Source organism: Colius striatus, chromosome 4 (genome assembly GCF_028858725.1).
Source record: "Colius striatus isolate bColStr4 chromosome 4, bColStr4.1.hap1, whole genome shotgun sequence".
In the NCBI taxonomy this organism is placed as follows: domain Eukaryota; kingdom Metazoa; phylum Chordata; class Aves; order Coliiformes; family Coliidae; genus Colius; species Colius striatus.
Window position 1 is genome coordinate 23,286,353 of NC_084762.1, and position 27,367 is coordinate 23,313,719.

Sequence of the window (27,367 nt, forward strand, 5' to 3'; positions counted from 1 at the left end):
CCTGGAAGAAGTTTCATTCCATTATTTCCAAGGTATATTAGCAGCAGTTTGGGGGTTTTGTGGGAAGTTTTTTTGTTGTTTGTTTGTATTTAAATGATTATTGTTTGGGTTGGGTTTAAAAAAAGCAAAAGAATGTTTGCACGTTCAAGTTTACTGTAGAATTTCTTAGCAACTCTTAAAAAAAAAAATCTTTATTATCACAAGCATGCAAAGGACACAGATGTGCCTGAAACCTAAAAGTTAGTATGCTTAGGATCTCATTATGTTTTTGAAACCCTTCTGGAGTTCTTCAAAAGAAAAATGTAGGAGTATGAGAACTAATATAATAAAATAAGCAGGACTAAAAGATTCCATATTTTTTTGATATAAAATCATCTAAATCATTATCAATGGGAGATGGAAGACACTTGAGCTTTTTTAAACAGCATAGTCAAATTTCTAAAAATCTTAAGGCTATTTTATAGTTAGAAAACATTATACATTGTTAACAGCGCTAGACAGGCCTAAGTATGCCAAATAAAGAATGCCTTCCAAAAGTAGTCTTGAGTGAGAAAACACATATTGAATATTGAGATAGTTATCAAATTTGAGAGGTAGACAAAAATCTTAAATTTATTATTTGAGAAAGGCAGCACAACAGCTGTTTATGTAAATGGCATTAGTATTACCCATACAGCATCCAGATCTGTGTAAGAACGCAAAAGGGAGGAAGAACACTGTCTCTCACCTCACAGCAACTACATTCATCTAATATCCTTGGTCTGTCATCAGTTTTGGAAACACAGGTGTGAGGAAGAAAGGATTAGGAAGGCACGGAAAAAAGTCAACCCCATTTGTGAATGCAGACCAGTAACAATCAGGACACACCATCTAGATTGCAGTGAGATTGACTGGGTTTACAGCACAGTCCTCAGGACAGTGTAGCTAGATGAAGTGGCAACAGCAGAAGCCTAGATAGGCAGAAAAGAAAGCAGCAGAAGTCCTGTAGAGTACTTTCCATTTTGTGAATTCAGATGCATTGCCTAATGTATTTATGATGGTACTCCACTGTTGGAAAAGCATGTCTCCTCCTATTCATTGTGTCCATCAGATTCTGGGTTCTCATTAAGGGGAAAAACAGTAACTCACAGAAGTGCTGATGCAAAGGCTTAGTCACAGTGATCATTAGAGTATGTTGTTAACCTGCCAACACCTGTGAAGTGTTAGTGGTTATAAAAAGCATCCCTTTCAAAAACACATGTTGAAAGCACAGCTCAGTACACAAATGGAATCACAATTTTTCTGTCCTTTGGGTAGTCTTCAAATTTCTCATGGTACCATCTGAAAAACAAAGGCAGAAATCTGATGAGTATTGAGTCTTCAAAATGCTGTCAAGGAAATTAAGTAATTGTACAATGTCTTCATTCTTTTAATCCACAAACTGTCTGGCTAAAAATCATAACAAAAACCTTTGAACCTACTCTGGATAGAAAGCTGCCATTTAACACATTTGCCCTAATGACCTGTAATGACCAGCTACAATGAAACAAAGTTACTGCTGCCAGAAAGGGGAATCAAACCAATAGATGTGAAGAGAGCAACCTGTTGTTGCAATCTTGAGTTGTTATGCATCCCATTTTAGAAGTAGAGGGGGGACAAAAAATCAAAAGACATTAAAGGAGTTAACACATTACATTGTATAATGGCTTCGCATTGAAGCAATAGATACTTCACATACTGGAATGACAGTCCTGTTCTGGATAGAAACATCTTCAGTTCCAGTCAGGATCTGGATACTGAAAATGAATGTGGAAAACATACTAGCCTTACTGCTAATCCCCTGCAAAGACCATGACTATTTTCAAACCCAGACAATGCTACCAAATATTATTATTTGTTTGGCAACCTTATATAATAAACACATTTTTTCAATTATTTATTCTTCTGCTTCTCTAAAATAATTTAAAAAGAACTAACTTCATCTGAGCTCCTCAAAGGTGCAGGTATTCATATTATCAATAGCTAACTGCAAGATGAAAGCCAGAATAAGCAGAGAACAAAACATGCACTATATGGTAACCTGCAGCTGTGGAATACCAGCATTACACCATTTTATCCTTTTCAGTCATTCCAAGTCTTTTTTCAAACTAAACAGAAAACACCAAAATATGTATTCACTTACATGGATTTGCTTTTTAGGGTTTTTTTTTCTGTACCTCTTTTATATTTTTATGCAATTTTCCTTTAGTGAAAATCACTTCCTTTAACAATGTTTAGCTTTTCATAATGCTCTGTAAGTCATGAGCTTTGAAGAGTGCTGTCAAAGCTTAAGATAGATATAAACCGGCCATGGAATATGAGCCTGAAGAACATAGTATACCAGGAACCTGGTATTGCTTAGTCTAACGGGAGACTAAGGGGCCCTGTTATCACTGCCTACAAGTAAGGGGAGTGGAGTTATCTGAGACAATGGAACTCCTGCAGCTGGAATGCAATGGTGAACAAATTGAACATGTGTCAGTGACAGATCCCTGCAATGACAAAGGCTAACTGCACACTGGCACACTTTAACAGTATAGTGCCACCGAGTCAAGGGAAGTGCTTATTTATTGCACTTCTGCAATCACTATTTAGGAACAGGAATTTGAAGTGCTAGTAGGAGGTGTAAGAGTGGTGCAAGATGGAGGTGACCATGTGGACCCCACAGTCAGAGAAGGAAGAAGGAAGGAGGAGCAACAGACTGAAAATCTGTCTGCAACCCATGGCGAGAACACAGATTGTGCCCCTGCAACCCATGGAAGGCAATGGCAGGACTAAGAGCCACCAGCACTCACTGGGTGAGTGCACCTGGACAGGCAAGAGACTGTAAGAGGAGGTAGCCATGGCGCAGTCTGTGCTGGAGAGCCTGTGGGCCACAGAGCAGACCCACACAAGAGGCAGAGAGGAGCTGCAGCCTTTGGGATGAACACAAGCCAGAGCAGCCCATGCAGGGCTGCTGGGTGTGTGAGGGACCCCACAGAGGAGCAGGGAGGACCAGCGCAGAGCCTACTCGCCCTGAGAAGAGACAAATGGCAGAAACCATCAGAAATAGACTGACCGAAACCCCCATTCCCTGCCCCCCTGAGCCGTTCAGCAGGGAAGGAGAAAAAGACACAGGGATCAGGGCTCTGAGACCGGGAAGAGGGGAGGGGTTGGCAGAATGTGGTCTTAGAGGGCTGGTTGTGCTGTTCATCATTGTACCACTCTGTGTTGTTTTGTGTTGGTTGTGTTTTGGGGTTTTATGGTTATGTTTTAGTTGGTGTTGGATTAAATTATTTTCTCTTTTCTTCCCCAAGCCGAGTAGCCTGGTTTGTTTTGTCAGGGACCATAAGCAGCAATTAAGCCCTCCCTGCCCTTTGGCAATTCTCAGGTCTTTGGTACTTAAGGCTAGTCGTGGTCTTTTGTCCCTTGATGGGCCTAAACCAGGACATCTATCTAATTGCAGTATTCTGCTGCCTATAGTGATATTAGAGAGAAGGCAGAGCTATACCTTCCTGAGGTGCACAACAAGCAGAAAAGTGGCAGTGGCAAAAAGTGGCATGGAAAATTCAACTGGATGTAAGGAAAAAACCCTCTTTCCCGTGACAATGAGAAAAATATTGTTTCAGTGCTTTGCCAGAGATATGCTGAAACCTCCACCCTTGGAGACACTCAGAACTCAACTGGATAAGGCCCTGGACAACTGGGTATAGCCTTGTGCTGAGCAACTCACACCAGGCAACTAGACTGGACAACCTTCTAATGGTCCTCCCAACCTAGGATATTCTGCAATTCTGCTCAGCAGGAAGTAAAAGAAGAAGAGATGGTCATACGCTACAGGCTTGGAAAGTTCAGGTTGGACAGTGAAAAAATTTTTCACTGGCATAGTAATATAGACCTGGAACACCCTATATAAACAAAGTACAGGAAAACCTCTGTTTCTGAAGGTTTTTATGTCTCCACTGCTCATAGCCATGGCTGCCCTGATAGACTGTTAGCAAAGGCATTTTATTCAGCCTATTTCCTCCATAAATTCATGTTCATTTCCTCTTATGCCACTAAGTTTCAGCATGAGAAACAAAGCAGGAAGCTGAAAATAACCACAATAAGATTAAGGTGTTAAAATTATTTTAAATTTGTTATTCCTTTAAGGGAATCCTTTTCAGAAACAAATGTTCTCAAAACTGGGATTCTTCTGTTAGCAGGAAAGCCACACTATGAATACAGTATATTAGCAGTCAGATTGTTTAGTTACAGAGCTGATTAAATATCAGTTACCAGAACTGTTTTCATATTTCCTATACACTTGATTATAGACAATATGATATAGACTTGGCTATAAAGTGTGCCTCCTACAGAAGACTTAAGAGTGATTTCCAAAATTTTATTATTACAGAAACAAGGTTAAGCTTCAAGAACTATTACATGATCAATTAAGCCATTTTTCTAGAATTTATCTATAATCTTTAAAGATTAAATTTGTCTATAATCTTTAAAGACTGAGAATGAATTAAACTCATTTAAACATTATTTTGACCACCTCATTGTACATTGCGTGTGTTTATGCTCAGTATTATCCTGTTGAAATTCTGCAGTGGTTAATACTACTCAGAGTATTCTCTAACATATTCTTCACTGCAGTAGCCGAGTCTTTCGCAAGACCTGCTCTGCAACATCCCTATGGGATGAGACATAATTGGTGAAATGGAAATAAAGTGTGGCATAGAGACAACAGAAACTGTAAGACACAAACACTTACTGATGGTGTTGCTTTGCCCTTGACCCCAAGATGAAAAGCGTACACAACGCAAATGCAAGGCTTTCAATGGTGCAGCATGCAAGGGCAAACCCAAACCATTCCAGGATCTCTCCAAAAAAGTTGGCTCCGCTGACATACTCAAACATTCCTCCTGAAAGCAGGACAGAGTTACTTTTAAAGCACTTTAATCACAGAGATCTCCAAGACTATCTTTTACTCTAAGTCAAATAACAGCTATATCACCAATATCTCTATACATTTTTTAAAGGCAAGGGAGGCAGTGTCCAGTGTACTATAGAAGCTCACTTCCAACCTCATTCTGAGACAGACTTTCCCCAACTCCATTTTTCCTCCATAAATCATGAAGGAAAAGCAGATTTACCAATATCACAAGTGAGTTCATGGCCTGTAAATAAATACTTAACAATGGCATCAAACTAGCATTTTGATCATAAAATAAACTTTTAAAAAATACCTTGAAATAGAAAGTATGCTCTTAGAGTCACATAAAATACATATAGTGTTAGCACACAACGTTTAACTTCTTTAACTACTTTTAGAAATAAAATTTATTATGAAAAATATTATTATTATTAATTTAAATTAGAAAATAAATTTAGAACTTCAGATGTGTTGCCCTTTTGTTTCCATTTCCCATCAGGCCTACAGCTTCAGTCCTGACACTCACCGAAAGAAGTAATTGTCAGTTTGTGTTACATGTATTTTACAGATAACCATGCATAAACAATCAGTACTCACCTGCTAGGAATTTTATAAAGTAAGAACTTTCACACTCTAATTCCAAAGTCAGTGTACAAACTGATAACATCTCTCTATGTGCTTTACCAGTAGGTCTACACAAACAAGTATTTGCCAAGTGTAATAAAGGCTATATTTTAACCTTGCTTTAGTTGCTTTGCTTTTGTTACAAAGGAGATGCAGAATTCTAGCACTTAAACTGGATAAGCAATATCAAAAAGACCAATTCCTCCTGACTGTGCAGCAAATAACATCTCATTTCCTTCAGAACTTTTTTGTATAATTACTCGATATGGTACAGCATGTTCATATCAATTTTACACATGGGCAGTTGGATTTACTCTATTAAAATTATGAAGTTGTCTTCTTGGTGAAAAATAATAGCCTACTGTCTTATATATCTATTTCTTATAGCTTCATTTAAAAAATCTCCCCAAAAACCGGAGAACAACAACTAAAGTAACAATTTAAGAGAACCAGCAGAATTCAGAAGTAACTTACTATTCTGCTCTTACAGTGTGAAACACATACCAGTGTCCTGGGTTTCAGCTGGAGTGGGTTCATTTTCACAAGAAGCTGGAAGGGGGCACAGCTGAGACAGCTGACCCAGATCATATGACATCATGCTCAGAATATAACTGGAGGAACTGCCAGAATCTTGGACTGGTGAGCAATTGCATTGTGCATTACTTGCTTCAGATATTCTTTCTTTGGTGGTATTATTGTTTCTCCTCTCTTTGTGCTGTCCTATTAAACTGTCCTTACCTCAACACATGAGTTTTTACCTTTTTTTTTCCAATTCTCCTTCTCATTCCACTGCTGGCTGTGAGTGGCTGTGTGGCGCTTAGTGGCACCACAGTCCTTTTCTGTGCCCAACGTGGGGGCCAAAGGGTCGAGTTTACAACAGATGTGACCAGCATATGTTGAAACAAACTTGTTATACACATTTCTTCTATTAATTAAATACTCACTGGTCACAGTACTGGCTTATTTGTTCACACAATGGTGTAAATCCTTATAATCCCAATTGTGATGTTTATCACCTCTGAGAGGGATCGGGACTGCCATTTTGCTGTACTTGGTAAATATTGACTAGTGATACAAGTACATTACTGGCCATTTGTATTCACCTTGGACTCCTTGCAGAATGTATTAGTAATGACACCAATCTATGGGGAAGATGGGGCAGGGGGATAATTTCACCCACTCTTTCACTTCCCCTTTCTCCTTCAGGCTAATTACAACTTTTGAGAATTGTTAATATTCTTGGAATGCTTGAGCCAGCATGTTCATCTTGCTATGTCTCCTGAATGTGTTTTAAATCATATTTAGAGTTATAAGAAAAAGTTTTCAGAATCCCACTCAAAGATCTGCTCCAAGGCTGGACAGTTATGGGTGACATGGCATGTGCAAAAATAGGGGCAGGTATCTAGAGAACTTCTCACCACCAAAGGTTTGTAAATTCCCTCCTGAACAACTGCATCACCCTGATAAACTGATAGAATATTTGAAAGGAAAATGCTGTGGCTATTCCAAAGAGGCACAACTTACTACACTGTGCTGTGCCCTGGCCAGTATTTCCCAAACACTGCTCAATATTATGTTGTACCTTCACAGAGAAGGGAGCAAAACCAGACTGATAAGCACTTGGCTATTCCAACTCTTGTGAGAAGCACTAGAGATGGGCACTGTGGCTACTCAAACCCTGATGACTGCCACTATTGCTGAACAAGAGAACCATCCTATGCCTTTATCAGTCCCCCTATACAGAATACACCAAAAAAATCAGTTCACTTAGTGAAAGATGAAAGTGAACTAGGGCTATCATGAGTAAAGGCAGAATCAGAGATAATCATAGAATCATTCTATTAGGAAAAGAACTTTAAGATCAAGTCCAACCACTAACTTAACACTGCCAAATTCACCACTAAACCATATCTCTCAGCACTTCCTTTACACAGCTTTATAATACCTCCAGGGATGGTGACTCAGGCAGCCCATTCCAGTGTTAGCAACCCTCTTAGTGAAAAACTTCTTCCTAATCTCCAATCTAAACCTCCCCTCATACAACTTGAGACCATTTCCTCTTGTTCTATCATTTGTTACTAGGGAGAAGAGACTGACCTTCCAGGTAGTTGTAAAGTGATAACAGTCTCCCCTCAGCCTCCTCTTCTCTAGGCTAAACACTCCCAGTTCCCTCAGCCACTCCTCATAAGATTTGTTCTCCAGACCAGCATATCATTGCCTGTCTCTGGACATGCTCCAGCACCTCAATGCTCTTCTTATAGTGAGGGGCCCAAAACTGGACACAATATTCAAGGTGCAGCCTCATCAGCACAGAATATAGAGGGACAATCACCTCCCTGCTGGCCACATGTCATGGTTTAGCAAGGAGCAGCTTTTGCTTGGTAAGAGGGGGAGCAGGTTGCAGTGAAGACCCAGTAAAGAGTTTTTGGACTCTCCCCCGGCTCCTGGGTTCACACCCACCTCCGGCCCGGCTGGGCCAATCTGGTGACTCTGTGATCACTATTTAGGAATGGGAATTTGAAGTGCTGGCAGGAGGTGTATAAGTGATACAAGATGGAGGTGACCAAGCAGACCCTACAGTCAGAGAAGGAGGAAGAAAAGAGGACCATCAGACCAGAGACCCCTCTGCAAGCCATGGTGAGAATGCAGCTGTACCCCTGCAAACCATGCAGGGCTATAGTAGGACTGAGAACCACCAGCAGCTCCATGTGAGTGCACCCAGACTGTGTAGGGAGGTGGCCATGGTGCAGGCCGTGCTGGAGAGCCTGCACACCACAGAGCAGACCTACGCGAGAGGCAGAAAGGAGCTGTAGTTTTTGGGATAAATGCACGTCAGAGGAGCCCATGCTGGGCTGCCATGTGTGTGAGGTACCCCACGGACTTGCAGGGAGTACTGGTGTGGAGCCCACCTGCCCTGAGGAGGGACAAATGGCAGAAGCTATCAGGAATAGAGTGACTGAAACTCCCACTCCCTGCCCCCTGCTCTGTTCAAGGTGGGGAGGAGGAAAAAGACACTGGGATCGGGACTCTGAGCCTGGGAAGAGGAGAGGAGTAAGGAGAAGGTGGTCTTAAAGGGCTGGTCAGATTCTTCATCATTGTACCACTCTGTGTTGTTTTATTTTGGTTATGTTTTGGGGTTTTATGGTTATGCTTTAGTTGGTATTGCACTAAATTAATTTCTGTTTTCTTCCCAAGCCGAGTAGCCTGGTCTGTTTTGTCCTGAACCTTAAATAGCAATTAAGCTCTCCCTGCCCTTTGGCGATCCTCAAGTCTTTGGTACTTGAGGCTAATCGTGGTCTTTTGTTCCCTGATAGGCCTAAACCACAACACCATGCTATTTCTGATACAAGCCAGGATGCCAATGGCCTTCTTGGCCACTTGGGCACACTGCTGGGTTATGTTCTGCAGCTGTTGACCAATCTTCCCCAGGTCCTTTCCCTCTGGGCAGCTTTCCAGCCATTCTGCCCCAAGCCTGTAGTATTGCATGGAGTTGATGTGGCCAAAGTGCAGGACCTGGCACTTGGCCTTGTTAACTCTCATACAATTGGCCTCAGCCCATTGATCCAGCCTGTTCAAGTCCCTCTGAAGAACCTTCCTGCCCTCAAGCAGATCTACACACCTGCTCAGCTTTGTGTCATCAGCAAATTTACTGAGGGTGCTCAATCCCCTCATCCAGATCATGAATAAAGATGTTAAACAGAACAGGCCCCAGCACTGAGCCCTGGGGAACACCACTGGTAACCTGATTTAACTCCACTCCCCACTACTTTCCAGGCCTAGCTGTACAGTTTTGCACCCATCTCAGAGTAGGTCCATTCAAGCCATGGGAAGCCAGTTTCTCCAGGAGGATGCTGTAGGAGACTGTGTGGCTTTACTAAATTCCAGGAATGCCACATCCACAGCCTTTCCCTTATACACTGAGCAGGTCACCTTGTCATAGAAGGAGATCAGGTTGGTCGAGCCGGATAAAAGCCATAAAGCCGTGCTGACTGGCCCTGAACCCTGGGTTGTCCTGTATATGCCTCAAGATAGCACTCAGGATGATCTATTCCATAACTTTACCTGGCACTGAGGTCAGGCAGAGAGGCCTGTAGCTCCCAGAATCCTCCTTCCAGCCCTTCTTGTAGATGGGTGTCACAATTGCCAGCCTCCAGTGCATTAGGACCTCTCTGGTGAGCCAGGACTGCTGGTAGATAATGGAGAATGGTTTGGCAAGCACTTCTGCTAGCTGCCTCACACATCATTTCTCCATGGACTAAAGAGGTTTCATTCTGTCCCCTGCCCCTGTCTTCCAGCTCAGGGGGCCAGATACCCCAAGAATCAGGTTTTACCTTTGAAGACCAAGGTGAACAAGGCATTAAGTACCTCAGCCTTTTCCTCATCCTTAGTCACTGAGCTTTCCCCTGCACCCATTAAAGGATGAAGATTCCCTTTAAGCCTCCTTTGTTGCTGATATAGAAACTTTTCCTATTGTCTTTTACAGCTGTGGCCAGCTTAAGTTTTAATTGTGTCTTGGCCCTTCTAATTTTCCTCCTGCATCAAAACCTCCTTGTAGTCCTCCTGAGCTGCCTGACCTTTCTTCTGAAGGTCATAAATTCTGTTTATCCTCCTGAGCTCCAGCAGAAGCTCCCTGTTCAGCCAGAATTATCTTCTGCCCCACCAGCTCATCTTGCATGTGGGCACAGCCTGATCCTGCACATTTAAAATTTCCGTCTTGAAGAATATCCAGTCTTCCTGGACTCCCTTGCCCACCAGGACTCTGGCAACCAACTTGCTCAACATGTCAAAGTTTGCCCTCTGGAAATCTAAGGTAGTAGCTCTGCTGACTCCCATTTTTGCTTCTGTGAGGATCAGGAACTCAATCATTTCATGATCATTATGCCCAAGATGGCCTCCAACTAGCAATCACCCAATCCCTATCTGAAGGTGAGCTGCAATATATGCAAAAGGACTTCAGATATCCAAGGGACCACATTGTCTCTTGGCTTCTCTGAAGCTAGGATAATGGAGTCAGCATCTTGGAATCAGTGGGAAGGGAAACTAAGTAGCTGGGCTCTCTGTGTAGGGAAGAGGACATTGACAAAGCAATTAGAAAAAGTTATGAACTCTCAGCTTCTGGAGGTGACTTCTGTTGAGTGTGAGAGAAAGGTACCTCTCTCAGGGAGATGTTGTATGTCATCCAGGCAAGCAGACCACAACAGAGTGAGGTATCCAGTACCCGAGGGAACTAGCCACACGGAGGTGATTTCTAATGACCTGGATAATGAGCAGTTACCCACAGATCCCAATGAAGTCCACTGCACACTCCCTATGTGGCAAAAGTTTCTGCAAAGTGCACCACCATCTTATGTCAACTGATTGGCAGTCATGTCCTGGAAAGAAAGCAAGGGACACATAGTGGATGAAGGGGCTGCTCAACACTGACAATGTGAAGTCTCTCTTCATCCCTATGGGCCTGGGTCTCAGCTATAAAGAAACCATTCTGAGAGTTCCAGCAATTTAAAGAGGTTATATTCTACTCCCTACTTCTATGGGCCCATGTCTCAGCTACTAGAAGCAGGTCCTCAAGAGAGAGGATATAGAAGGCACACACACTGGGTACCCCACGTGACCATGGAGAGGACATGAGAACAGGATGGGATGGAAAATCTACCTCAACGCTAGAAGCACAGGTATGTGAGTTGCAAGAAAAAAAGAGTCACAAAAGGGATTATTCCTGGAAGAATGCTCCTCCAGTTTCCAGTGGGCAGTTCCCCGGGCAGAGTAAAAGGGCTGTTCCCACTTGTGATGTTCTTGAAGGGACTTCTTGATTCATGTTTACAAAAAAGTGAGTAACAAATAATATAATCAAGATTAGGAAGGCACTGTCTCCATCCTGGGGGAGGAAAGGGACAACTAGTTTTGTTGGGCTGTGTGGATTCAATGGCCTGGCATATCAGACCCATAAGAACAGAAGGTTCTAGTGGACACTGGGTGCACATTTTACACTAATGCCCCCTCCTCCCCATCCCATGGTGGGAGGCAGTGGGGACAGCAAGGATGAGATGGGAACGGACAAGGGGGAAAGAGAGAGCAGCCCTGTGGTGCTTACTTGCTGGCTGGGCTTAAAACCCCAACAACTTAGAATGTCTCCAAAAGTGACAATAAACCTTAACACTTCAATAGGTTCCCTAAGAAGTCCTGCCATATTCTCCTTTTTCTCATGAAGGCCAGAATTTATAATGCTGTATTGGGTTTGTGTGGAGCACAGCAGGAGTTACTGCAGTGGTGACCCCTCTAAGGAGTTCTTGAGACTTCTGCCAGTTCCGAGTCAGACTCTCCTCCAGCCTGAACAGGCCAGTCTGGCACCTCTGCAATAACTATTTAAGAAGGGAAATCTGTAGAGGGTGGAGGAGATGGAAAGAGTGGGACAAAATGGAGGCACCCACACAGACCCTGCAGTCAGGGAGTAAGGAGGAGAAGAGGCATGCTTGACTGCAGACCCCCCTGCAGCCCACAGCAAGAAGACAGCTATCCCCCTGCAGTCCACAGAGGTAATGGTGGGACTGAAACCCACCAGCAGCTCCAGGAGGACCTCACAGGGGAGGAGGTGACCACACTTGGAGAGGCCAGAGACCATGTGGGGAGGCAGCCATAGCCTGTAGAATGGGCTGGGCCAAGGGCTCCAGAGACCCACACAGGAGGTGGAAAGGAGCTGCAGCCCTCAGGATAAATGCACGGCCAAGCAGCCCATAGAGGGCTGCCCAGGCTGTGAGGGACTGGGTGCTGGAGCAGGGGGAACCCATCTGCCTTGAGGAAAGACAAGCAGCAGGAGCCATCAGGAAAGGACTGAAACCCCCATTCTCTGTCTGCCTGTACTGTTTGACATCAGGATCACGGTTCTGAGCCTGGGAAGAGGGAAGAAGTGTGCAGAGGATGGTGGTCTTAAAAGGCGGGTTGTGCTCTTCATCATAGTCCCACTCTGTGTTGTTGTTTTTGGTCAGTGGTGGTTTAAATTAGTTTTTGTTTTCTACCCTAAGTTGAGTAGGCTTGTCTCTTTTGCCTGGGACTAAAAGTGGTAAGTGAGCCCTTCCTCTCCTTGGAGATTTCTATGAAGTCCTGGCTTACTCTTCTCCTCCCCATTCTGACGAGAAGTGGGGAGTGAGCAAGCAGCTGTGTGGTCCTTGTGCCCAGCTCGGCCTAAACCATGACAAATGCATGCTTCCTTTGGCTTTGTCTTCTTTTCTCCATATCTCTCTTACTGCAGCAATTGTTGCTCTTCGATTAGCTGTGCTCCCTCCCTCTCTTCATACATGGAACAATGCAAGATGGGCCAGCCAGACACAATTGCTGTGTCCCCTACTGCCCCCACACTGGCATGATAATTTAGGTGTTCCTTCTCCACCCACTTGCTGATTCTCCTAAAAGTTGTGCATTGCTATGTTACATTTTTACCCCTTTTTAAAAACACAAAGTTCGTCAAGAAATTAAGAGACTCACACAGCCCTGTGATAGCAGGAAACAGATCCTTTAGAATACTTGGCTTAATAATAACAAGTTTCCAACACTATGAAATCACTTCCCAAGGTAGATAAACTGTTATTTCCAGTTTCCTCTTATATCATAAATTACTGTCTTACCTAAAATACACCGAGCTTTAGAAGGTCATTGTTCTGTAGAATCATTTTCAGTTGGAAGGGACCTCTTGAGATCATCTAGTCCCATCTCTCTAGCTCACGCAGGTCAGCTAAACCTGGTTGCCCAGAAACGTGTCCTGTGCACTTTTGAGTACCTCTACAGATGAAGACTCCACAACTTGAGCAACCTGTTCTAGTATTTGACCAGCGTCACAGCAAAAAAAAATGTTCAGATATAATTTCTTGTGTTTGAATTTAGTGCCCAGTGCCTCTGATCTGGTACTGGGCATCACCTGAGAAGAATTTAGCGCTCTCATCTTCATTCCTTCCCACCATATATTTATACACATTAATAAGATCCCCCTGAGTCTTCTCTTCTCCAGGCTGAACCATCTCAGCTCTGTCTACATCCCCTCATGTGAGAGATGATTCTTTTGCTATAGAGATTTCTGTAACATTTTTACTTACCTCTTGGTATCTTGTAACCAGTTTCCCCTGGTTTTCTCAGATTTCTGAGAATATGATCTGAATGAATATTGATTGCCATGCCAATCAACCACCCTATAAAACCTGAAGAGAAAAATTAAGAATATTTTCTTTAATATACCGAGTCAATGTGCTTGTTCAGAAAACAAAATACAGTCACATATATGAGGCATATTATCTCAAAGCATAAGTAATACAAGAAATTCTGATGACATCCTGCACAGTCCCAGTCCTAAACTCAGCTCTTCATTCAGCAAACCTCACAGTAACCAACAGGCTCTAGACAGGAATAGTACTGTATGTACAAACTTTATTCTTATGTTGCTAAACTTATATAAATGTATACATGTGTACATATACATGTGTATATTTCCCTTTCACATATAAAAAACAAATACAGCAAAATCTTAAACACTGAAACAGGCATTCTGATTCTTGTCAGAAGAGACATGTTAGTCCCACTCTTTTTTTTTTTAAGACAATATACCAGAGTTTCCAAAGCAGACTTCACTTCTGCTCATTTTCACTTTCCCATATAAGTGGACCTTGCCTTGTAAGTGGACAAGTTGTTAGATAGGCAGCTTTCTTCTCTCAACCTCTTGTGAGCTGCATTTACCTAAAGGACCTATCTGTCTGTTTCCTCTCAGATTAGGAGGAAATCATAGAATGGTAGGGGTTGGAAGGGATCTCTAGAGATCATCCAGTTCAACCCTCCTGCTAAAGCATGTTCACCTCAATCAGGTTACACAACAGAAACATATCAAGGGAGGGAGACTCCAGAAAAGGAGACTCCATAACCTTGCTGGGCAGCCTGTGCCAGTGCTCCCTCACAGCAAAGTTTTCCCTTGTGTTTAAGTTGAACTTTTTGTGTTCCAGGTTTTGTCCACTACACCTTTACCTATCACTGGGCACAACAGAAAAAAAAGTGTTGTCCTGTCCTCCTGACATATACCCTTTAGATATTTGTAACTGTTGATGAGATTCCCCCTTTAGTCTCCTCTAAGCTAAACAGCCCCAGTTCCCACAGCCTTTCCTCAAAAGAAAGACGCTCCAGTCCCCTGATCATCTTAATGGTACTCCACTGGACTCTCCAGAAGTTCCCTGTTCCTCTTGAGCTGGGGAGCCCAAAACTAGACACAGGACTCCACATGAGGCTTCACCAGGACAGAGGGGAAGGGGAATCTCCCTCAACCAGCTGGCCACACTCTTCTTGATGCCATTGGCCTTCTTGGCCACAAGGGCACATCAGTGGCTCATGTTTAGTTTATTAAGAACCACGACTGCCAAGTCTCTCTCTGCAAAGCTGCCCTCCAGCAGGTCAACCCCCAGCCTATACTGGTGCATGGGGTTGTTCATTCCCAGATGCAGGACTCTGCACTTGTCCTTGTTGAACCTCATGACATTCCTTCCTGCCCAACTCTCAAGCTGGTGAAGGTCTGGCTGAATGGCAGCACAGCCTTCTGGTGAATCCACCAGTTCTCCCAGTTTGGTGTTATCAGTGAACTTGCTGAGTGAACACCGTCCCCTTATCCAGGTTGTTGATGCTGAATAAGACTGGCCCCAGAACCAATTTCTGTGGACTTCCACCGGCCACAAGCTTCCCACTCGACTTGGCTCTGTTGATCACCACCCTCTGGGATCTGTTGTTCAATTAGTTCTCAGTCTACCTCACCATCCACTCATCCATGTTGTCCTATGAGGATGTAAAAGGAGACAGTGTCAAAAGCCTTGCTGATGACAAGGTAGATGACATTCACTGTTCTGCCCTCTTCTAGCATCTAAAATGATCTATTTGTGGAGAAATTGATGTTTCTGCATGAAAGCTCTCTCCATATTTAACTAAATAAATAAAACCACATTAGATTAGCTTGTCACAATCTGTGAACAAGCATGTTATTTAACCTTTTTTTCATATAGCACAGAGCAGTAACTTTCCATTAGCAACCAAGGTGGGTAGATGCCATATGTAGATGCCAGATGCCATATGTCTTCTGTGGTAAGATGTTACCATCATCCTTTCAACTATATATTCAATGTAAGTACATTATCATGAGATACATTAGATCAACATAATGAGGAATTTACAAACTAAATGGTAAAATGACAACATTCAAAACCATGGGATGACTGAAATACTGTTGAATTTTAGTTTTAGGAAAACAAATTATTTGAACTTTTTCTCTTCAAAAGAAACCTTTATCTAAAAAGACAATGTTCCATCCCCACTGCATCCATCAACAAAAATAGCTTGCTTTTCTTACGAAAGTTGGTATCAGTTCAGGAAAGAAAACCAATTTTCTTTCTCAGGAAAGGGGAAATAAGAGACCCTTCAATTTTTCTGAAATGTCACCATAATTTTGTTGGCTGCCCAGATGGGTTGTGGAGTCTCTTTCCCTGGAGACATTAAAAACCCATCTGGACGAATTCCTTTGTGACCTACTGTAGGTGGTACTGCTCTAGCAGAGGAATTGGACTAGATGATCTTTCAAGGTGCCTTCCAACCCTTAAGATTATGTGATTCTGTAATGTTACCTGTGTATTCTATTTTGGTATCTGGTTGGAAATTAGTATGTGAACTATTAAGAAATTTTCAGATAATGCAAAAAATCTTGAGCTTGCTTAAGAGTGTTCAATTACTATAGAAGATTAGTTAGATTCTGCACATTCTTACCCTTATTTGAAAACTACCACATGACAGAAGCAAACAATCTAATCTCTCTTCATGGACAATGAGACAATAAATGTAGGCAATTGTCACAGGACCCCTCTTCCATTTGAGGATCCACTTTTCCCTGAAGTATTGCACAACCGTTTCCTGAACTGACACATGTGTAAGGTACACAACAAAAGACCATATATGAAGTTGTTCCCACATTGGTTTGCAAGCTCATGGTTTTATCAAGCATTGTGTTGCATTTTGAAGCAGAACATTTCCATTTCCTCTGAAAACAAATGAGTTCACTGCTCTGAACTAAACCAGCCCAGAGAAACCAGAAGGGAACCACATCAAAACTGTATTACTGCTCTAACTCAATTGCAGTAGATATAGGCTACCGCTTTCCCAGAATTAACTCCTAAACATTTGGAAACAGTCAGTCAATCTGTATACTAAGGCTCCACAGAGAACACATCAGTTGTTTGAAGCCTCTCATCATGATGATTAGTCATCCTCACTTTTCCAAATTTGTCTTCACAGCAAATTTACCTCATTTGAACTTCCAACTGCTGAACCTTGTTTGGCTGCTATTTGTAGACACTCTCCTATTTCTGTTTTACATGTAACCTCACACAGACTGGAGAAATATCTTAGCCCTCAGAAAATATGCTTTCTTGCTATTGTTATTTTCTAATCTTCTATTTAGTCATTTTAAAGACACTTAAGGTCACTGCCAGATGTTTTTTAAGAACTGGAACATAGGAGTCCAACTTGAGTTGATAAAAGCTACAAGGATGAACTGCATATACTTGGAGGTATTTAGCTGTGATAAATACCAAATAGTAGTAATTAGAAATATCCTCTATGTTCCAATTACATTTGCACTACAACACAACATAAAAAAAAGCCTAAAAGGTATCCTAATTACAGGACTAAAAGGAACAAGAAGTCTTAGGTTTAGCTGTTTCACAGCCATGCTAAACTTTATTGAAAAATTTATTGTAATAACCATCTCAAAAAAGCCAGAGTGACACTATCAAAATGGTTGCTATGTACCTTCTTTAACTTCCATGATAACTTTTAAAGCAATATTTTGACTTATAACAGTCTGGAAAGCAGTATTTTGCTTATGAATAACAGTACTAGAAATAAACACATATATTTAACATAATTTAATACATATAAAAGCATATATTCCAAACTGCTATTATTTGAAAACAAAAACAAACAAATCCCCAAATAAAAACTAAACCCAAACTGAAATAATTAATACATAGAAGTACTCATAACTCAACACAGATTAACCTAACTACTATTTACACATATTCATCTTTCAGAAACCTTCAAGTGAACTGAGCAACAGTCTTACTGCCGTATTTTAAGATTTTTTTCAATATGGAGAAATTGATTTATGGCTCGACTTGTTTACAGCACTGTATTGCAATATCTTTTGATTAAGGTTCTCAACTAGGACTCCAGAAACAGTCTGCATTGCATCAGATTCTTCAACAGTTTTGATTAATGGATCTTTTAATCAAGGCAGTTAACCTAACTACTATTTACACACGTTCTTCTTTTAGAAACCTTTGAAAGTCAAAGAAAGCCGTCAAGTAAGCCTGAGCAACAGTCTTACTGCCTTATTTTAAGATTTTTCAGTATGTATTTCCAATTTTTTGTTGGACCTAAGTTTAAGGAGACTGTAATTTCAGAAGTACAAAAAGGATTTAAGATATATCCACGTGCCTAGTGCCCACTGAAGTCTTACCCTTGTACCTCAATTTGTCCATTTTTAGAGCACAGGCACTACTCTCTCCTAATTTTGCCAAAAAAGGAATTTATTTTAAACTTCTTCCATTTTATAGTCATGACAGCATTTAGCACAGTGGTCCTTTACTATCATCCACAACAACTCTGTAATAAAGATAAAAACTTCTTATTCTTGCTGCAAAAAGCTTAAGAAATCTGGCTCCAGAATAACAAGAACATTAGCAGGTCAGATAGCCCAGTATTCTCACTTTGTCTGACAAAGCAAAATAACCTGGTTTACCTTCAGATCACAAAGATCTTTCTGTAAACAGTTCTTTTGAAAATGACACTAAGTTTTTAACAGTAGGCAAAAGTAGATGCCTAGGAAACAAAAAAATAGGGCAAAGACAATATTTTGTCACTAAACATTCTAACCTTTTAATCACATACATGCCTTCAAGTATAAATGTAACCTCGCTTCCTGATAAGAGTGAGTAATCAATCCCTCTATGCATGCCCTTCCTGATGGGACAGTTTCAGTCTTTGCCAAAGCCTACTCTCTATCAGAGTGTGGGTGGTGTTGGTACATGTGCAAGCATGCATGTGTTCTAACACAAAAGACTTTTGGCATTAGAAGCATAGTGTACCATCTTGGTATACAGCAGCTATCCTTACTGGATTTTTACTTCATTAATTTCTTCACTTTTGTTTAACTGCATACAAAGCTTTAGCACCCATAACATCAAAATGGATTTCAGTTTAGTCTACGTGCTATTTGGAAAATCTGCTTTGTTTATCCTAAACTTGTATGCTGCTGGTTCCATTTAATGTCTCAATTTCCCATATTGAAAAAAACCCACATGACTCTCATTTACTTTGGTGTTAAAGAATAAAGATGACAGTCAGCTCACCTAGCACTGACATTGTGGGAAGATTTATCAGTTCAATTCTAAAATACAAAAAAGATTAAAAGCCTTCAAGCTACAGTAAGCAAGAGAATAAACTATGAGAAAAGTAATAAAAAGGGATTGAAGATACTATAAAATTACAATAAAACCCCATGAAGACAAAGGAAAACTACATCTAATGTTCTCATAACATCTGTTAACTCACCTGTAATGAAACAGGGATCTTTTAACCAGCAGGGAGGGTATTTTGCATAGTTGCTTAAGCTTCGGCCTTGCATGTATCCATTGCAACTACAGAACAGAAGTGCTAGCACAAAAGTGAAAAATGGTGTTGGTTTTCCTTCCCGGATGAGAAAAGGAAATATGAGTGCCCTACAGTGAACAAGAAAAATTGTTTCATTAATGAACACAAAATATATATTTAATGTCTAAAACTCTAATTCATAGTCTGCATTACCCTGCTTTACAAATTCTCAATGGAAACTTTGATCCCAGTTCAGAAGGATAACTAGGCTTGCTTTAACACCAAATGTTATTTTTGTTGCCTAATTGGAATTACATCAGTGTTCTCTCTAGTAACAGAAATTTTGAACTTTGTATCCAAGGCAATTACTTTGGCCATGGCAATAATTTTGTCCTCCTTTGACCAAGGGAGGTTCAGGCTGGATATTAGGAGGAATTTCTTTACTGAAAGAGTTGTCAGGCATTGGAACAGCTGCCCAGGAAGATGATGGAGATACTATCCCTGGAGGTGTTTAAGAGACAGTTGGATTTCATACTTAGGGAAAAGTTCTAGTGGTTGATAGGGCTGGGACAAAGGCTGGACTCAATGACCTTAGATGTGTCTTCTAGTTGAAATGATTCTATATTCATCATGTGCAATATGGGAACATTATTCCCTTCTACCATATGTTGACAAGGCAGGGTCAGCTTGATGGGTAGATCCTCTGGTGTTATACTAACGAAGTGGCTTTTATTAAATGTTTGAAGGTTCCACCACCCCATTCCTACTAACGAAGTGGCTTTTATTAAATGTTTGAAGGTTCCACCACCCCATTCCTCTCAGCACAGTTTTCAGCAGTCCATTGCAGTGTTCAATTTTGCCAGAGGCTGGTGCATGATAGGGGATGTGATAGACTCACTTGATGCCGTGCTCTTTGGCTCAGTTGTCTGTTAGGTTGTTTCAGAAATGTGTCTCATTGTCTGACGCAACCCTTTCTGGGGTGCCATGTCGCCATCAGACTTGCCTTTCAAGGCCCAGGATAGTGTTCCAGGCAGTGGGATGAGGCACAGGATATGTTTCCAACCATCCACTGGTTGCTTCCACCACTGTAAGCACCAGGCATTTGCCTGAGTTTGTAAGAGTGTGACATAGTTCATCTGTCAGGCCTCCCTCTATTTATATTTCAGCCATCATCCTTCATACCACAGAAGCTTAAATTGCTTGGCCTGTTTGATTGCAGCACACATCTCACATTCATGGATAACTTGTGCAACAGTATCCATGGTCAAGTCCACTCCTCAATCACAAGCCCACCTATAGGTGGTATCTCCTTGATGGCCTGAGGCATCATGGGCCCACTGACCTATAAATAATTTACCCTTATGTTACCAATTCAGATCCACTTGAGCCACTTCAACCTTAGCAGCTTGATCCACTAGCTGGTTGTGTTGAAGCACTTCAGTGGCCCAACTCTTACAATATGTGGGCATCTACATGACACTTCCACAACTGGCTTCTCCAACTGGACAGCAGCATTTTCTCACAGCTGAGATGTGTTTGCCTTAGCACTACCAGTTCATCTGCTTACATTGCTGCAGCCACTCCCACAGAGTTTTTGCCACCACTAGTCAGTATAGAGATAGAGCAGTGTTCACTTTTCTCCTTTATCAAGTCTAAATCTGGCTGGATGGCTTTCACTTCCACAAACTATCTCGATTCACCTTCTTCCGTAGTTTCTGCAACTTGTCATATAGAGCTCCATACAGCTATCTTCTGCATCTGATACTTTCCCACAATGTAACAGAACTCATCAGTGAACAGGGCACATTGCTTCTCATTTTCTCAGAGTTCATTTTACAGTGAAATCTCTTCAGCATGTGACATGCCATACTCTGAAATCTTTGCTTTCTGGCCAGTCTGTGATCAGTTCCAGAATTCCTAGGTGACTGGGGTTTCCTACTTGAGCCAGTTGCATGATCAGGATCCACAACAGTGTCACGCACTTACTCCTCATGGCATCAGTCACATGATGTGTGGAGAAGACCCTCCAGCCCAGCATCACCACTGAAGGTGCCAAGAGGAGCTGTGTTTCAGTACTAACCACTTCTGAGGCAGCTCAAACTCCTTCATATGTTGCCAGTATCTCATCTTCAGTTGGGGTACAGCAGATCTCAGATCATCTGCATCCCCAAATCCAAAAGCCGAAGTGTTGGCCTCAGGTTTCCCCAGGTACTTTCTGCCAGAGACTACAGGTAAGACCCTGGTTGCAGTGTAGAGCACATTTTTAACTTCTTATTCTACTCAGATTGGCTCAACAGCTAATGCATTAACTTCTTCTTGTTAATCAGGAGCATGGAAAACAGGGCATGGTGCAACAGTTTGTGCAACAGAGAGCCAGAACTCAGGGGAGTGCTCTAGTCTCAAGCTGACAAGATTGTGAGCGTTTCCCTGCAAGCTAAAACCAGGGCTCAGAAAGAGAATGCCCTGTAGAAGATCAATGCATCCACCCATATGGAGATGGGTACCAAGGATGCTTCAGTGCAGGCAGACTGGAGGGGGTGTTTAAGTACACTTCCTGCTAAGGTAAGTATGTGTGATGGGTACCATCAAGTCCAAGAGCTGCAACATCGAGTTAAAGAGCTGCAGGAAACTATTAGTAGACTCTGAAGTATTAGAGGAACAGAGCTAGAGATTGACAGATGGTTCCAAAGCCAGGCACCAGCCTCCACTGAAAATTAAATGCTTTGGACACTGGTGACAAAAAAGCTTTGCAGTCCTCCCTCCAGTGTTCCAATAAAAAACAGCTTTGAAGAATTAACAATGGAGGACATGGATGAGCAAGGTCCAGGTGGGGAAACCTCAACAACCAATCTAACACCAACAGCTCCACTGGCAACAGGCAGTGGGCACCGTAAAAAGAAGCAATGGGTGATCGTTGAGGGTCACTCCCTGCTAAAAGGCACCGAGAGACCCATCTGGACAATTGGATAAGGAGAGGTGCTGCCTGTCAGGAGCCAAGATCTGAGACGTGGCTGAGAGTGCCATGTCTCATCAGGGACATAGGCTACTATCCCCTAATCCTCATCCATGTGGGTATGAACAATGTAATGAGACATGACATTATCAGAATGAAGGAAAACTATAAAATCTTGGGGAAGCAAGTGAATTATCTTTTCATCCACCCTGCCTACCAGAAGAAAGGGTGCAGTCAATAATACAAAAATCATAGAAGTTAACTCCCAGCTTAGAGGCTGGTATCGAGAAGGTTTTGTTTTTTTATAACAATGGGATCTTTTTTGATGACTACAGTTTGATAATGCACAATAGAATACACTTCTCTCACAATGGCACTGGAATCTTTGGGAATAGGCTGGCCAGCTTGGTTAAGAGGGCTTCAAACTGAAAGACTTGGAGGTGGGGTTTGAAATGGGAAAATATGTGGCATCCCATTTAATATGGAAACAGGTCAGAGCTAGAAGTGCAATGATGAGTGTCCCTCAGTCCTGTACCAAGATGAGAAGCAGAAGGCTGACCACCCTGAGGGAGTGTCAAATGAGGGAGGATCCTCTTGCACCCATCCAGGTCTGCTCAAGTAAGCCCCTGCATTAGCTGTAAACGAATTGCACACAGCCTGGTATAAGCAGGAAGGACTGGAGATATGGGTGTGAATGCAGGGCTCTGACCTCACTGCAGTTACAGAGACACCGTGGGACAGCTTCTCATGAGTGGGAGAACAGTCATGAAAGGCTATGTATTATTTAGGAAAGACAGGCCAACGAGCTGAGGAGTTGGAGTTGCTCTCTATGTGTGAGAGCAATTAGAGTGCATTGAGATTTGCCTGGGTGGGGATGAGCATTGGGTTGGTGCTTATGGGTGAGAATTAAGGGGAAGGCTAGTGTGGGTTATACTATTGGTGGGAGTTAATTACAGGCAACACGATCAGGAGGAGGAAGTGAATGAGGCCTTCTACAAACAGCTGAGAGCTGCCTCACAGTCACAATTCCCAGTCCTCATGGGGGACTTCAAATACCCTGATACTTGCAGGCAAAGCTGCTCAGCCAAGCACACTCAGTCCAGGAGGTTCCTACAGATTGTTGATTAAAACTTCCTGTTGGTGACTGAGTCACCAACAAGGAAAGGTGTGCTGCTGGACCTTGTGCTAACAAATAAAGAGGGTCCAGTTTTGGGGATATGAAAGTTGGAGACAACCTTGGCTGCAGTGACCATGAGATGGTGGAGTTCAACATCCTGTGTGGAAGAAGCAGGACACCAAGCTGGGTTATGACCCTGGACTTAAAGACAGCTAGCTTTGGCCTCTTCAAAGACCTGCTTGGAAAAAGTTTGCTGATGACACCAAACTGGCTGATTCACCAAAAGGCTGTTCTGCCATTCAGTGGTATCTCAACCAGCTTGAGAGTTGGGCGGAGAGGAACCTCATAAGGTTCAACAAGGACAAGTGCAGAGTCCTGCACCTGGGGAGGAACAACCTCATGCACCAGTATAGGCTGGGGGTGACCTGCTGAAGAGTAGCTGTGCAGAGAGAGACCTGGGAGTCCTGGTTGACAATAAACCAACCATGAGCCAGCAATGTGCTCTCGTGGCCAAGAAGGCCAATGGCATTCAGTGGTACATCAAGAGGTTGAAGCAGGTTGAAGGAGGCTCTGCTCCCCCTCTACTCTGCCCTGGTGAGGCCTCATCTGGAGTCCTGTGCACAGTTTTGGGCTCCTCAGCTCAAGAGGGACAGGGAACTTCTGGAGACAGTCCAGCACAGGGCCACCAAGATGATCAGGGGACTGGAGCATCTTTCTTATGAGGAAAGGCTGCAGGACCTGGAGCTGTTTAGCCTGGAGAAGAGGAGACTAAGAGAGGACCTCATTAATACAAGTATTTAAAAGGTGTATATCAGGTGGATGGGGCAAAACTTTTTCCTGTAGTGTTCAGTGATAGGACTAGAGGTAATGGACAAAAGCTGGAACACAAAATTTCCACTTAAGGAAAAACTTCTTTACTGTGAGGGAGCCCTGGTACAGGCTGCCCAGGGAGGTTGTGGAGTCTCCTCTGGAGGCCTTCAATATCTTCCTGGACATGTTCCTGTATGATCTGATCTAGATGGATCTGCTTTAGCAGGTGTTTGGACTAGATTATCTCTAAATGTCCCTTCCAACTCCTACCATTCTGTGAATTTGTTCAAAGGCTTGCCATTGCTCAGCCTCACCTCCATCCTGTAAAGGTGATGGAACAACTCATCAAGGCCCCATTTGAAATAATTTTTCTTCTGGAGCACTTGATAAAGAAGGCTTATAATCAGACCATCATTTGGAAGATGCATCCTTCATAAACCCACAATGCTTAAGAAAGCTTATGTTTCATTTTTGCTAGTCAGCAGAGATATGGCTGAGACTTTGTTGATCACATTCATTGGGATCTGACAACACCCATCTTGCCATTGTATTACTAAAAATGGATCTCCTGTGAGTCCCTTGACCTTACTTCAGGTGTACTTATCCCCTCTCCAAGTGAAAACAAATGGAGGCCTGTACTCCGCTGTCAAAGAGATTGAGGAAAACACATTAGAGATATCAGTTGTGGTGTATCACCTGGCTGCCTTTGACTCTTAGTTGGTATTGTAGTTCTAGAATATCCAGTACAGCTGCACTCAGTATAAACATTACTTCATTCCGGATATGACAGTCTACTGTTGGTCAACAGTCTCCATTAGATTTTTGCACTGGCATAATTTTTTTCACACCACCTAGAACCAGGTACCCAGCCCGTTCCCAAGCTATTAACAGAATATCCCCTTGGCTAGTTTGCATCAGCTATCTCGCTGTGCCCCCTCCCAGCTCCTTGTGAAAATTAACCCAACCCAAATCAAACCCAGGACAGCTCTCAACAAGTAAAGTAGGTGAACATTTTTGTGCTGTGTCTCATTAGCTAGACAACTCCCAGTTGCCTATCAATTTAATTACAACCTATAATGATATAGAGCAGGATTATTGAAGCCTGGGCATCCTTTACATGTCTTCCAGCTACCCAAGGACTACTGCTTCAAAGGAGCTCTTCCAGAGGAAGTGAAACAGTAGCGGCTTTTCAGAACTCATAATAAATTCATTAATGTGATTATTTAAAATGCACTACATTTCAACACACAGAATGGGGTAAAAGAAGACTCTTCTAGTCTACATTCACCTATATAAGTCCCTCAGTCCAGCAACAGCAATAATCAACTGAAATGAAGAAATCGCAGTACAGCTCAAATTTGGGAACAAATCTTTGCCTTGTTTTTTTAGCTTTTCCCAGACACCAAGGATGAGTTAAGATCCCATGCCAAAGCTAATCTCTTTCATCGCAAGAACAGAAAAAAAAAGGGAGTAAAGACACACTCCTGGGTTTGCAAAATACACCAGGCCAACCTTATACCGTATCCCTCTTGACATTTAAGTCAAAAGCAACAGTGTCTCACAACAAGCAGTAGAAAAAAACCTGCATAACAGCCATGCTCTGCTTAAACTTAGCCTGGAAAAAAAAAAAAAAACAAAACCCTATCTGCACTGTGTTACTATGGTGGCAAAATTGGTGGTGGAGTATTACCAGTAACTATTATCAAGGACTTGAAGTGAAAAACAAAATCCTATTGGAGTGGCTGCTAAGCTGCCTTCTCCTGAGTAGTTTTACAAAGTACCCAAATATCATGGACTGCATGGCAAGATGAGGCACTCAGCCTCAGCTTTTCTGCTGTTTTAAGGAATCACTAGAAAAGACCCAGAAAGATCACCGAGTCCAAATGCTGAAATAATTAGAAAATATGAAATGCCTATAAAATATTAGAAATGCCCATAATTAGAAAATAGGCACTGTTTCACGATATTAAAATTATATAAGCCTATAGAGCTGAACTTGCCTTGTTGGAACACTGTCCTTAAGCACCTGGTGAAGTTCTTGCATAAACGGCGGTCATCCCAAGAGGTACAGCTCTTGGGATGGATGATACGGCACAACGAGAGTGCGCCAAAAGCTCCCACTTTTCTGCCGTTTCCGAAAGGCACTGCAGCGCTCTACTGTGACCCACGAAACAGCAAAACAAAGCAGCAAGCATCGCACTGTCGCAAAGACTTGCTGAGCGTATTTAAAACTCAGAGCATCGTAGCGTTAAGAGGTAGAAGCAACTTTAGCGATTATCATACTAAATGATAAACGTTAACTAACAACGGAATATCAATCCCCACAGTTGGAAAACTGTAGTAAAGACGTAACTATCAAGACTGACCCTAAATTGCCACAGAAGCGCACTTCTCCTGCCATCTGCCACCCCCGTCCTCGCAGCACACCTGAGTGACAGCAACCGCCGCGCGATAGCCCTCTCTGAGCGCCAGTGACCCCCACCACCGCCACCACCCAGTGCCCCAGCCCGTACCTGTGCGCGTAGTGCAGGACGAAGCAGCCCAGCAGCAGGCGGTTGGGCCAGGAGGCAGCTACTGCCCCGCCGCAAGCTGCGAGCCCGAGCGGGACGAGGAGGGAGGGCAGCTCCTGCAGCGCCCAGGCAAGGCGGGCGGGCAGCAGCCAGCCGAAGCGCCGCGAGTAGTACCGGCCGTAGGGCATGGGGATAAAGCGGAGCAGCAGCGCAGAGGCAGCGCCCAGCACCACCAACGCGTAGGAGAGCAGCTCTAGCAGCCGCCGCTCTTCCGGGCCCGCCGCCCGCCGCCAGAACTCGCACACGCTACCGCTTCCTTCCATCCTACTCCACAAACAGCTCCCACCACCTCCGGCGCCTCCATTCATCGGCCGCCCGGCGCCGCGCCCACAGGCGCCGATAACCAATCGGCGTCGGGGGCGTTTCTTGGCACCGCCCCCTGAGTCCGCCGATGGAGCAGCGCCACTGCGGGCAGGAGAGGTGCTTTGTGAGCGGAAGTTCCACCGGGGCGACGGTATGACGCCGCGCCAATCCGGAAGGAGTGCTGGGAGAGGGTTCGCGCATGTGCTTAGCGCCGCGAGCACGCGGTGCCGTAGAAGTGTGATCCTGTTGTGCCTCCGGCGGGGAGGGGTGGGAGCGGCCGTCCTCACGGCGGGGCTCGGCCGGCGCCTGATCGCCATGGGCCGCCGGGCGCGCGACCGCAGGCGGCAGCAGCAGCAACAGGAGCGGCAGGAACAAGGCGGCGGGGATCAAGCGGTGAGAACCGGGCCGCGGCGCTG

General features: G+C 43.3%; 2 protein-coding genes across 15 annotated transcripts in view; one reads left to right on the top strand and one right to left on the bottom strand.

Moving 5' to 3' along the window:
* The window catches only part of NSUN2 (NOP2/Sun RNA methyltransferase 2), a 76,169-nt gene that overhangs the window by 18,039 nt on the left and 30,763 nt on the right, over positions 1-27,367 (top strand). For 8 of the 14 annotated variants that reach the window (XR_009818590.1, XR_009818591.1, XM_061994621.1 and 5 more), the window contains 3 exons: positions 6,033-6,181; positions 8,050-8,179; positions 25,207-27,344. Coding sequence is in view for 12 of the 14 variants with exons in the window: in XM_061994621.1 (XP_061850605.1) it covers positions 27,105-27,344 (240 nt within the window). In the remaining 2 variants the exon portion in view is untranslated. Of the gene's footprint in view, positions 1-3,671; positions 3,853-6,032; positions 6,182-8,049; positions 8,180-21,525; positions 21,761-25,206; positions 27,345-27,367 lie in introns of those variants that run through there. The other 6 variants (XM_061994630.1, XM_061994626.1, XM_061994623.1 and 3 more) reach the window with 6 other exon arrangements.
* SRD5A1 (steroid 5 alpha-reductase 1) lies at positions 517-27,008 on the bottom strand. Its single transcript, XM_061994641.1, has 5 exons — positions 26,592-27,008; positions 19,160-19,326; positions 13,627-13,728; positions 4,757-4,907; positions 517-1,320 (listed from the first exon to the last, which is right to left on the bottom strand). The coding sequence occupies exons 1-5, from the start codon at positions 26,954-26,956 to the stop codon at positions 1,254-1,256; spliced, it is 852 nt and encodes a 283-aa protein (XP_061850625.1). The 5' UTR covers positions 26,957-27,008; the 3' UTR covers positions 517-1,253.

Bases quoted from the DNA above. Each gene is read 5' to 3' on its own strand.
- SRD5A1 (XM_061994641.1), bottom strand. From the start codon at position 26,956: ATGAATGGAGGCGCCGGAGGTGGTGGGAGCTGTTTGTGGAGTAGGATG. The intron at 19,327-26,591 runs GTACGGGCTGGG...TGTTCACTGTAG, and splicing joins GTCCTGCACTACGCGCACAG to GGCACTCATATTTCCTTTTC. The intron at 13,729-19,159 runs GTGAGTTAACAG...TTTTCTCTTCAG, and splicing joins AGATCCCTGTTTCATTACAG to GTTTTATAGGGTGGTTGATT.